Source organism: Siniperca chuatsi, linkage group LG7 (assembly GCF_020085105.1).
Source record: "Siniperca chuatsi isolate FFG_IHB_CAS linkage group LG7, ASM2008510v1, whole genome shotgun sequence".
NCBI classification, from domain to species: domain Eukaryota; kingdom Metazoa; phylum Chordata; class Actinopteri; order Centrarchiformes; family Sinipercidae; genus Siniperca; species Siniperca chuatsi.
Genome location: NC_058048.1, coordinates 30,873,803 through 30,886,302, shown reverse-complemented (window position 1 = coordinate 30,886,302; position 12,500 = coordinate 30,873,803). Strand labels below are relative to the sequence as shown.

The 12,500-nt window shown below is 48.4% G+C and overlaps 1 protein-coding gene across 8 annotated transcripts in view; it reads left to right on the top strand.

Moving 5' to 3' along the window:
• Positions 1 to 12,500, top strand: part of LOC122879177 (latent-transforming growth factor beta-binding protein 4) — a 104,521-nt gene that overhangs the window by 79,160 nt on the left and 12,861 nt on the right. For all 8 annotated transcript variants that reach the window (XM_044202985.1, XM_044202984.1, XM_044202981.1 and 5 more), the window contains 9 exons: positions 3,755 to 3,877; positions 5,510 to 5,641; positions 5,749 to 5,874; positions 6,947 to 7,090; positions 7,475 to 7,735; positions 8,140 to 8,211; positions 8,859 to 8,987; positions 11,314 to 11,454; positions 11,656 to 11,808. In XM_044202985.1, the coding sequence (XP_044058920.1) occupies positions 3,755 to 3,877; positions 5,510 to 5,641; positions 5,749 to 5,874; positions 6,947 to 7,090; positions 7,475 to 7,735; positions 8,140 to 8,211; positions 8,859 to 8,987; positions 11,314 to 11,454; positions 11,656 to 11,808 (1,281 nt within the window). The remainder of the gene's footprint in view (positions 1 to 3,754; positions 3,878 to 5,509; positions 5,642 to 5,748; positions 5,875 to 6,946; positions 7,091 to 7,474; positions 7,736 to 8,139; positions 8,212 to 8,858; positions 8,988 to 11,313; positions 11,455 to 11,655; positions 11,809 to 12,500) is intronic.

Sequence of the window (12,500 nt, the reverse complement as noted above, 5' to 3'; positions counted from 1 at the left end):
TGCGTGTTGGAGTGTTTGCAGACAGATGTGACCGTGGTTCTCTGCGTGTTGAGTGTTTGCAGACAGACAGATGTGGCGTGGTTCTGTGTTGGAGTGTTTGCAGACAGACAGATGTGAGCGTGGTTCTGTGTTGGAGTGTTTGCAGACAGATGTGACCGTGGTTCTGCGTGTTGGAGTGTTTGCAGACAGAGATGTGACCGTGGTTCTGCGTGTTGGAGTGTTTGTAGACAGACAGATGTGACCGTGGTTCTGCGTGTTGGAGTGTTTGCAGACGGACAGATGTGACCGCGGTTCTGTGTTGGAGTGTTTGCAGACAGACAGATGTGACGTGGTTCTGCGTGTTGGAGTGTTTGCAGACAGACAGATGTGACCGTGGTTCTGCATGTTGGAGTGTTTGCAGACAGACAGATGTGACCGTGGTTCTGCGTGTTGGAGTGTTTGCAGACAGACAGATGTGACCGTGGTTCTGCGTGTTGGAGTGTTTGCAGACAGACAGATGTGACCGCGGTTCTGTGTTGGAGTGTTTGCAGACAGACAGATGTGACCGCGGTTCTGTGTTGGAGTGTTTGCAGACAGACAGATGTGAGCGTGGTTCTGTGTGTTGGAGTGTTTGCAGACAGACAGATGTGACCGTGGTTCTGCGTGTTGGAGTGTTTGCAGACAGACAGATGTGACCGTGGTTCTGCGTGTTGGAGTGTTTGCAGACAGACAGATGTGACCGTGGTTCTGTGTTGGAGTGTTTGCAGACAGATGTGAGCGCGGTTCTGCGTGTTGGAGTGTTTGCAGGCGGACAGATGTGACCGTGGTTCTGCGTGTTGGAGTGTTTGCAGACGGACAGATGTGACCGTGGTTCTGCGTGTTGGAGTGTTTGCAGACAGACAGATGTGACCGTGGTTCTGCCTGTTGGAGTGTTTGCAGACAGATGTGACCGTGGTTCTGCGCGTGTTGGAGTGTTTGCAGACAGATGTGGCGTGGTTCTCTGTGTTGGAGTGTTTGCAGACAGATGTGAGCGTGGTTCTGCGTGTTGGAGTGTTTGCAGACAGATGTGACCGCGCGGTTCTGCGTGTTGAAGTGTTTGCAGACAGACAGATGTGGCGTGGTCCTGCGTGTTGGAGTGTTTGCAGACAGACAGATGACCGTGGTTCTGCGTGTTGGAGTGTTTGCAGACAGATGTGAGCGCGGTTCTGTGTTGGAGTGTTTGCAGACAGACAGATGTGACCGTGGTTCTGCGTGTTGGAGTGTTTGCAGACAGACAGATGTGAGCGCGGTTCTGCGTGTTGGAGTGTTTGCAGACAGATGTGAGCGTGGTTCTGCGTGTTGGAGTGTTTGCAGACAGATGATGACCGTGGTTCTGCATGTTGGAGTGTTTGCAGACAGACAGATGTGAGTGGGTTTGCGTGTTGGAGTGTTTGCAGACAGATGTGACCGTGGTTCTGCGTGTTGGAGTGTTTGCAGACAGACAGATGTGACCGTGGTTCTGCGTGTTGGAGTGTTTGCAGACAGATGTGAGCGACCGTGGTTCTGCGTGTTGGAGTGTTTGCAGACAGATGTGAGCGCGGTTCTGCGTGTTGGAGTGTTTGCAGACAGATGTGAGCGTGGTTCTGCGTGTTGGAGTGTTTGCAGACAGATGTGAGCGTGGTTCTGCGTGTTGGAGTGTTTGCAGACAGACAGATGTGACCGTGGTTCTGCGTGTTGGAGTGTTTGCAGACGGACAGATGTGACCGTGGTTCTGCGTGTTGGAGTGTTTGCAGACGGACAGATGTGACCGTGGTTCTGCGTGTTGGAGTGTTTGCAGACAGATGTGACCGTGGTTCTGCCTGTTGGAGTGTTTGCAGACAGATGTGACCGTGGTTCTGCGTGTTGGAGTGTTTGCAGACAGATGTGACCGTGGTTCTGCGTGTTGGAGTGTTTGCAGACAGATGTGACCGCGGTTCTGCGTGTTGGAGTGTTTGCAGACAGACAGATGTGACCGTGGTTCTGCGTGTTGGAGTGTTTGCAGACAGATGTGAGCGTGGTTCTGCGTGTTGGAGTGTTTGCAGACAGATGTGAGCGTGGTTCTGCGTGTTGGAGTGTTTGCAGACAGATGTGACCGCGGTTCTGCGTGTTGGAGTGTTTGCAGACAGAGAGATGTGAGCGTGGTCCTGCGTGTTGGAGTGTTTGCAGACAGACAGATGTGACCGTGGTTCTGCGTGTTGGAGTGTTTGCAGACAGACAGATGTGACCGTGGTTCTGCGTGTTGGAGTGTTTGCAGACAGATGTGACCGTGGTTCTGCGTGTTGGAGTGTTTGCAGACAGATGTGACCGTGGTTCTGCGTGTTGGAGTGTTTGCAGACAGATGTGACCGTGGTTCTGCGTGTTGGAGTGTTTGCAGACAGATGTGACCGTGGTTCTGCGTGTTGGAGTGTTTGCAGACAGATGTGACCGTGGTTCTGCGTGTTGGAGTGTTTGCAGACAGACAGATGTGACCGTGGTTCTGCGTGTTGGAGTGTTTGCAGACAGACAGATGTGACCGTGGTTCTGCGTGTTGGAGTGTTTGCAGACAGATGTGACCGCGGTTCTGCGTGTTGGAGTGTTTGCAGACAGACAGATGTGACCGTGGTTCTGCGTGTTGGAGTGTTTGCAGACAGACAGATGTGACCGTGGTTCTGCGTGTTGGAGTGTTTGCAGACAGACAGATGTGACCGTGGTTCTGCGTGTTGGAGTGTTTGCAGACAGACAGATGCGACCGTGGTTCTGCCGTGTTGGAGTGTTTGCAGACAGACAGATGTGACCGTGGTTCTGCGTGTTGGAGTGTTTGCAGACAGACAGATGTGACCGTGGTTCTGCGTGTTGGAGTGTTTGCAGACAGACAGATGTGACCGCGGTTCTGCGTGTTGGAGTGTTTGCAGACAGACAGATGTGACCGTGGTTCTGCGTGTTGGAGTGTTTGCAGACAGACAGATGTGACCGTGGTTCTGCGTGTTGGAGTGTTTGCAGACAGACAGATGTGACCGTGGTTCTGCATGTTGGAGTGTTTGCAGACAGACAGATGTGACCGTGGTTCTGCGTGTTGGAGTGTTTGACAGACAGATGTGACCGCGGTTCTGCGTGTTGGAGTGTTTGCAGACAGATGATGTGACCGTGGTTCTGCGTGTTGGAGTGTTTGCAGACAGACAGATGTGACCGTGGTTCTGCGTGTTGGAGTGTTTGCAGACAGATGTGACCGTGGTTCTGCGTGTTGGAGTGTTTGCAGACAGACAGATGTGACCGTGGTTCTGCGTGTTGGAGTGTTTGCAGACAGACAGATGTGACCGTGGTTCTGCGTGTTGGAGTGTTTGCAGACAGACAGATGTGACCGCGGTTCTGCGTGTTGGAGTGTTTGCAGACAGACAGATGTGACCGCGGTTCTGCGTGTTGGAGTGTTTGCAGACAGACAGATGTGACCGTGGTTCTGCGTGTTGGAGTGTTTGCAGACAGATGTGACCGTGGTTCTGCGTGTTGGAGTGTTTGCAGACAGATGTGAGCGCGGTTCTGCGTGGTGGAAACTCAGAGCTCAGTGTTCGTGTTGTTCTGCTCACAGCAGCTCAGCTCAGGTCTGGCCTCCTATTTTTCTGCTTTTAGAGCTGATGTAATGGTGATGTCATCCTTGGCCCGTCGTCACGACATCTATATACATCATGTGTTTGTGTGTGTGTGTGTGTGTGTGTGTGTGTGTGTGTGTGTGTGTGTGTGTGTTACATGCAGTGACAGCCTCTCTCTCTCTCTCTGTCTGTAGATGTGGACGAGTGTGTGAAGTCGGGTGTGTGTTTGGACGGTCGCTGTGTGAACACTGAAGGCTCCTTCCAGTGCCAGTGTCAAACCGGCTTCACCACCAACCCAGAGAAGACCGCCTGCCTCGGTGCACACACACACACACACACACACACACACACACACACACACACACAGTCACCTAAACCTATTTCAAGTCTTTTCCCTGTGCAGATAAAATGTCCTCAAAACTCAAATTCAGTAGTGGAAAGTATCTAAATAAATTTTTCTCAAGTACAACTTTACTTGAGTATTTCTACTTCTACTCCGCTACGTCTCCGAGGGAAATATTGAACTTTTTGCTGCACTACATTTGTCTGACAGCTGGTAACTTTCTTTCAAAACCTTCTCTCACCTTATAAAATATATAGTTGTATAAACAATATATAAATTAGCAGCGGTGGAATAAGGACTCTGATGTTTCACTTCAGTAAAAGTAGCAATACCACGGTGTAGAAATACTCAAGTAATTCAAAATTTGACTTACTTAAAACTACAAAAGTATAAGCACCACAAATAAAGTACTCATTATGCAGAATAATATATATTATATTATTGTATTATATTTATTGATGTATTAGTTCATCACTTTAACGGTGCAGCTGGTGAAGGTGGAGCTCATTTGAATTACTTTATATACTGCTGGGTAGTTTGGGAATTTCCCCCCAGGATCAATAAAGTTTCATCTTAATCTGTAATAATACATCATAATTTATTTGCTGATTATATTTTGTGTTAAGGCGAGGCACTACAGGTGAACAGGGTAAAAACGTAACTGATCGATATCACCATGAAACGTCCCCAGTTACATTAAGACAGTTATCTCTTTGTATTACAAGTGTATGTTTAAATATGCAAATGAGGCACTATCTCATTAAATATGCACTTTTTTTGCACACATTTCCAGAACAGAAATCTAAACGGAGGATAAAGCCAGGTTCAAAGTTCTTGTTTCATTTTGTTGACATATTAGAGTCGGATATCTCTTTTTATCACTCCATAGATCAGAAAATACCGTCAACAGCCATAAAAAAAAATCAATTTTCGGCATGTTTTTAGAAATAAAATGTTATATAAATCAGGCTGTGAATGATATCTGAACAAACCCCTCTGTAATAACCTTCAGAATATAGACAGGAATAAAAATGGAAAGTTTGGAGTATGTAAGTGCTACTGAAGTGGAGATTTCGGCCTTTAAAGATACATATTGTTAAATTCCACACATTTTGCAACACACTGCAGGTGAACAGGGTAATTACTATTACTGTTATTAATTCATAACTTATATTAAGACACTTATTGTTTGTATTAAACGTTGTTTGTCCCAAATTGTATGTTTTAAATATGCAAATGAAGCATCATCCAATTAAAAATGTGCTTTTCGCATACATTTCGAGAGCAGACGTTTTCTTCCCGCTAGTCTGAAAGACGACTTGTTATTGAAGCAAAATAGCCCAAAATCAAAAAATTGACCAGTGCGTCACCTGAGGCGTCTCCCCTGAACCCGAACCTGCAACTGAAGCTGCCAGACAATCGTGGTGCAGTCAAAAGAGTAGAGATGTAGCGGAGTGGAAGTTTAAATTAGCAGAAAATGGAAAAACTCCAGTAAAGTACAAGTAGCTCGAAACTTTACCGAGTACTTTAGTAAACGCATTTTGTAACAATGAACAAAACAGATAATCAGAAATTAAATTAAACTGTACAATTCTCTCTCTCTCAGATGTTGACGAGTGCGTGTCGACCGGCGGGTCGGTTTGCGGGTCACGGCGGTGCGAGAATACGATTGGTTCGTACCGCTGCCTCACTACCTGCGAGCCGGGCTACCAGGTCACACAGACCGGCAACTGCGTAGGTGAGACCGACTGCACATCACATCAGCCCCTCTATATGTGCACGCACACACGCTCGCTGATATGTGTGCATCTATTGGCTCAGAGTTAACCTCCCTCTCTCTCTCAGATGTTAACGAGTGTGCCAATAAGACGGTGTGCGGCGATCACGCCTTCTGTCAGAACCTGATAGGAACTTACCTGTGCGTGTGTGACCAGGGCTTCACCTCCACCGCCGACGGAAAGGCCTGCGAAGGTACGCGTCTGTCGTCAGCCGCAGACTTCCTGCTGGTCACAACAGGAAGTGTCGCAGCCAAATTCACCTGTGTGTCTTCGTTTTAATATTTGGTTTCAGAGTCTCGGTGACGTAGTGAACGACTCGCAGGGTTCGTAGGTGAACGACTCTAGCTGGCGAGCTAACCGCTAACAGGCTAGCCAGCTGGAACATGCTAGTGCTAGTCGGGACGATATCTCTCTGATCTTCTTTCTATTGTCTCTGCACTCGTTGTTTACTCCCCCCGGACATTTTGTTCTCTCTCTCTCTCTCTGTCTCTCTCTCTCTGTCTGTCTCTGTCTGTCTGTCTCTCCCTCTCTCTGTCTCTCTCTCTGTCTCTCTCTCTGTCTCTCTGTCTGTCTCTCTCTCTCTGTTTCTGTCTCTCCCTCTGTCTGTCTCTCTCCCTCTCTCTCTCTGTCTCTCTCTGTCTGTCTCTCTCTCCCTCTCTCTCTCTGTCTGTCTGTCTCTCTCCCTCTCTCTCTCTGTCTCTCTCTGTCTGTCTGTCTCTGTCTTTCTGTCTGTCTCTCTCTGTCTCTCCCTCTCTCTCCCTCTCTCTCCCTCTCTCTCTCTGTCTCTCTGTCTGTCTCTCTCTGTCTCTCTGTCTGTCTCTCTCTGTCTTTCTGTCTGTCTCTCTCTGTCTCTCTCTCTCTCTGTCTGTCTCTCTCTGTCTCTGTCTGTCTCTCTCTCTCTGTTTCTGTCTCTCTCCCTCCCTGTCTCTCTCTCTCTCTCCCTCTCCCTCTCTCTCTCTGTCTCTCTCTCCCTCTCTCTGTCTGTCTCTCTGTCTGTCTCTCTCTGTCTCTCTGTCTGTCTGTCTCTCTCTGTCTCTCTGTCTGTCTCTCTCTGTCTTTCTGTCTGTCTCTCTCTGTCTGTCTCTCTCTCTGTCTGTCTCTCTCTCCTCTCTCTCTCTCTGTCTCTCTCTCTCTGTCTGTCTCTCCCTCTCTCTCTGTCTGTCTCTCTCTGTCTCTGTCTCTCTGTCTCTGTCTCTCTGTCTCTCTGTCTCCCTCTCTCTCCCTCTCTCTCTCTCTCTCTCTGTCTCTCCCTCTGTCTCTCTCAGATGAGGACGAGTGTGTGTCTCTGCCTGGTGTGTGCGGTTCTGCTCGTTGTGAGAACGTGGAGGGATCCTTCATGTGTGAATGTGACAGACGGGGACACGAGTTCGACACCAGCAGCAGGCGTTGTGTCAACACTGCACCACAAGGTAACAAAACCGATCCTGCATCATTAACAGGCTTCTGAATACATACTGACTAAATCACACAACAGACAGTTTCTTCTAGTAAATAATTATTATTTTGTGAATTCTTTGAACCAACGAGGTGATTGTTGCACACAACAGCAGCACAGATTATCTAATGTGAGACACATCCAGTTTTTTGGTATCAATCCTACTGACGTTGTAGTATCACTACCCAAAACAAGACTTAGTATCGGTCCGCTCACCTCTACTTCTCAGATTCATTTGAATAGATTTTAGAGTCCTGGAGAAGTCAAACTCTCCAGCATCTCACACGAACGCTTGCAGCTGCACAGAACCCTGTAGATCTCAAACATTATTTAAACATATTCCATTCTCCTCCTGCAGCAGAGATAGTCCCCGGCTTCCCCTCCTCTTCTTCCTCCTCCTCCTCCTCCTACCACGTCAGTGTGGTGGAGGTGGCTCCGGGGCTGCCCCCCCTCCCCGCGGCTCGTCCAGGTGAGCTGAGGGAGTGTTACTACAACCTGGCTGATCGGGGAACCTGCAGCCTGCTGGCCACCAACACCAGCCAGCAGGAGTGCTGCTGCACGGTGGGGGAGGGCTGGGGGATGGGCTGCCAGTACCACACCTGCCCCCCCACAGACACAGGTGAGACACCAGGCACACGGGAAGCTAGTCCAAGGTGACGTCTTCAAACGTCTTGTTTTGTCAGACCAACAGTCCAAAGAGATTCAGTTTACTGTGATGTAGAGAACTGACTCGGCGGTCCAGGTGAAACAGGGTTTGGAGATTTTAAAATGTATAAATCTCACTGTATGAACGTGAGTCTGCGTGGAACAGAAGGTCAGCTTCAGTTAGATCCCGACGAACAGTTACACATCAAAAACCTGCAGATGCAACACGGGTATTGCTGCTGCTGCTGATGGCTGCAGATGCAGTTGTGATCGACAGTATCGGAAAGAATCAGTGATATGTCCGTCGGGTTTTTGTCTTTGTGTCTCGTTCTGTCCACCGTCTGGCGTTATTTAAAGCGTCTCTGTGTTTCTGCGCAGCCGAGTTTCTGTCTCTGTGTCCCAGTGGGAGAGGATACGTTACCACTGGACCAGGAGCCTTCAGCTACAGAGGTACACACACACGTTTGTTTCACTATCTTCACTGTCTTAACCCTCAAAAACCAGTCTCTGCAAGTCCCCATGGGTCCCCACCGGGATATAAGAACACACACAGGTTACTAAACTGCCTGTTACGTTTACAGAAAAGCCTCAAATTTGACACTCTGTACTACTTTAATGGTTTTAAAGGTTCTTGCTGGTTTTCACCATCAGCAGCTTAACTCTTTACACCCGACTGAGTGAAAAATAAATAATAAATCTGAGCGCACGGACATGATGCACACATTCCTAGAATCAGTACGAGTGATGCTTTACAGGGATATATATCAGTGTCTTTGACGGTTTAACCGTCACAGCTAAACCTCCATAAATGTGCATTATGGACACTTCTTATAACTTCAGATCTGCCTCATAATCAATCTTCAGGTATTATCCCTGGCTCAAACCGCGAGGGATCGAGTGTCCTTGATCTTGTATTTGTGTGAATGTAAAATGTTTGTTCGTTAAGGTAGAGAAGCGCTATATAAATACAAATATATGTATAAAGTGAGCCCACCTGAAATGTTAGTAAGTTTGTCTAACCTGAAGGTTTGTTTGCAACGACTATAAAATAAGACCCAAGTTGTAATAAAGCTTAAACCTCCCTTTGTTTCTGCCAGATGTGGACGAGTGTAAGCGTTTCCATCCAGAGGTGTGCAAGAACGGCATGTGTGCGAACAACATCCCCGGATACAGCTGCTTCTGCTCCAGCGGATACATTTACAACAGCACGCTGCTGGAGTGTGTCGGTGCGTACGGCTATTCAGTTTCAATTCAGTTTTATTTAACAGAAGTTATCTCATTGCACTTTTCCTATAGAGCAGGTCTAGATCGTACATTATTATTTACAGAGACCCAACAAATCCCACCATGAGCAAGCACTTGGCGACAGCGGCAAGGAAAAACTTCCTTTAAGAGGCAGAAACCTCGAGCAGAACCAGACTCAATGGTGGGCGGCCATCCTCCGCTGCCGTGTTAGGTTGAGAGGGGAGAGGGAAGCACAATACATAGAATCTTAAAATAGTGATAATGTAATAGTAGTGGTAACATTAATGTTAATAAATTAATAATAGGAATGACAGCTATAGGGAGAATAATGACAGTATTAGTAACAGAGCCAATAACAACAACTGTAGCAGCAGTTGTCGAGCAGGAACACGGGGGCAGCAGGCGGTCCACAACCACAGATCCAGACTCTGCAGGAACACTGGGGCAGCAGGTGGCCCACAACCACCGATCCAGACTCTGCAGGAACATGGGGGCAGCAGGTGGCCCACAACCACCGATCCAGACTCTGCAGGAACACGGGGGCATCAAGTGGCCCACAACCACCGATCCAGACTCTGCAGGAACACGGGGGCATCAAGTGGCCCACAACCACCGATCCAGACTCTGCAGCTCGGGAGGCAGAAATACCTGCTGAAAGAGACAGAAGGAGATGTCGAGTTAGTAACATGCAGTAATGGGATAAAAATGCATACAGACGGAGAGGGAGAGGAGGAGAGAGGAAAGAGGTGCATCATGGGAAGTCTCCTGGCAGTCTAGGTCTATAGCAGCATAACTAAGGGATGGTTCAGGACTCACCTGAGCCAGCCCTAACTATAAGCTTTATCAAAGAGGAAAGTCTTAAGCCTGCTCTTAAATGTGGAGATGGCGTCTGCCTCCCGAACCCAGACCGGGACCTGGTTCCACACAAACACACCTACAGCCTGATAACACAGAGGGTCAGAAAGTATCAGGACAGTGACGCATGTTTTATGTCTCTTATATTTATTTAATCAGGTAGTCTCACTGAGACCAAGATCTCTTTTGCAGGAGAGACGTGAGTAACGAAAAAGAAATAAGACACAAACGCAGCCAGTGAGACTTTTAATGTGAGAGCTTTCATTTTAATTAATTGCATTTATTTTTATTTAGCCAGTCCTGGGATCTGGGGCCGGTCTCGGCCTCTCTTTGAGGTATCTGGTCTTACTGAACCTACAAACTAAACCTTGGTGGATAAGTGGTCTCTCGCAGCTGGTTACCAACTGCCTAACTACGAGCTCGTGCACGTTAAAGAGGTGGAGTTCTTCATTACAAGCCGTTCATGCAACACCATCAGATCAGGAGTGGAGCATCTCACATCAAGTGAAACGGTGGCACCCGCACAAACAGAGATCCAGATCCAGATCCAGAGCCGCATATTAACAGAGAGCAGATAGAATGATGACAGTGAACGAACATTTCACATCATGTAATGAATTTAAACGTCTGCCTGTCTCTCTGTCTGTCTGTCTGTCCGTCTGTCTCTCTGCCTGTCTCTCCGCCTGTCTCTGTCTCTCCACCTGCCTGTCTGTCTGTATGTCTCTGTCTGCCTGTCCGCCTGCCTGTCTGTCTCTCCGCCTGTCTGTCTCTCCACCTGTCTGCCTGTCTGTCTGTCTGTCTCTCCGCCTGTCTGTCTGCCTCTCTGCTTGTCTCTCCGCCTGCCTGTCTGTCTCTCCGCCTGTCTGTCTGTCTCTCCACCTGTCTGTCTGTCTCTGTCTCTCTGCCTGTCTCTCCGCCTGTCTGTCTGTCTGTCTCTCCACCTGTCTGTCTGCCTGCCTGTCTGTCTCTCCGCCTGTCTGTCTGTCTCTCCACCTGTCTGTCTGTCTCTGTCTCTCTGCCTGTCTCTCCGCCTGTCTGTCTGTCTGTCTCTCCACCTGTCTGTCTGCCTGTCTGTCTGTCTCTCCACCTGTCTGTCTGTCTGTCTCTCCGCCTGTCTCCCCGCCTGTCTGTCTGTCTGTCTGTCTGCCTGTCTGTCTGTCTCTCCACTTGTCTGTCTGTCTCTCCGCCTGTCTCTCCACCTGTCTGTCTCTCCACCTGTCTGTCTGTCCACCTGTCTGTCTGTCTCCCCACCTGCCTGTCTGTCTCTCCGCCTGTCTCTCCACCTGTCTGTCTCTCCGCCTGCCTGTCTGTCTGTCTCTCCGCCTGTCTCTCCACCTGTCTGTCTCTCCGCCTGCCTGTCTGTCTGTCTCTCCACCTGTCTGTCTGTCTCTCCGCCTGTCTGTCTGCCTCTCCGCCTGTCTGTCTGTCTCTCCACCTGTCTGTCTGCGTCAGATCACGATGAGTGTGAGGAGGAGAGCTGTGTCGGAGGAGTTTGCGTCAACACGGTGGGTTCATATTACTGCAGCTGTCAGCCTCCTCTGGTGCTCGACGACACACAACGCCACTGTGTCAACTCCTCCCACCTCACTGTGGGTAAGACATCTGCCTTCATCCTCCTCCTCCTCCTCCTCCTCCTCCTCCTCCTCCCTGGTTACTGTGTCTGTCATTTTTTACACTTGTTGTTTTGTAGAGATTAAAGCCAGGCTAGCTGTTTCCCCCTGTTTCCAGTCTTTGTGCTAAGCTAAGCTAACTCGAATGCGTGAACGTCCGTCGCCCCCCCTTGTTGTCCTGCAGATGAGAACCTGTCTGTGTGCTGGCAGCACGTCACAGCCGGCCTGGTGTGCCAGAGTCCTCTGCTGGGAGCTCAGGTCACCTTCATGGACTGCTGCTGTCTGTACGGGGAGGGCTGGGGGATGGAGTGTGCCCTCTGTCCCTCCACCGACTCCGGTAAATACCTCCCAGGAAACACTCGCGTCTTCACCTTCGGCGAAAGACTCATCCCCCCACAATGCACCACAGAGCGCCACAGGAAGTCATTCCTGCCTGTGGCCATCAGACTCTTTAACTCCTCCCTCTAAGTGTCAGTCTGTATGACCCGAAGTCACTAAACTGGACATTGATCATTAACATCACTGCAATAATTGAAATATTGTGCAATATTCTGTTTAATTTATTGATATTTATTCATACTTATATTACCTCCGTCTCATAATCATCTTAATCTGCTACACTTAACAGCACTCATTACTGCACTATTACTTATTACTTTTATTATTACATTGTATTATACCGTACATACTCATCAACCTGTAAATCCACTTTTGTGCTTTACACTTATTTTAGCTTTTATACTTTATATCCACTTTTGTAATTTATCTAACCTGTGTTATAGCGTTTTTATATTTTGATTTGCACGTCTCTCATTTCTTACTAGAAGTAATTGTCTCGTTGCGGACTTATTTTATTATTATTTCTATTTCTATTAGTGCTTCTCTTCCTGTGTGCGCTGACGTGACAGCGAGCAGCTGCAACGAAAGAGTTTAAAGATCAATAAAGTGATTCTGATTCTGATTCTTCGCCACAAACAGCCCCGTGTGAGAGGCGATTAAAGTAACAGCTGTAACTTCCGCAGACGACGA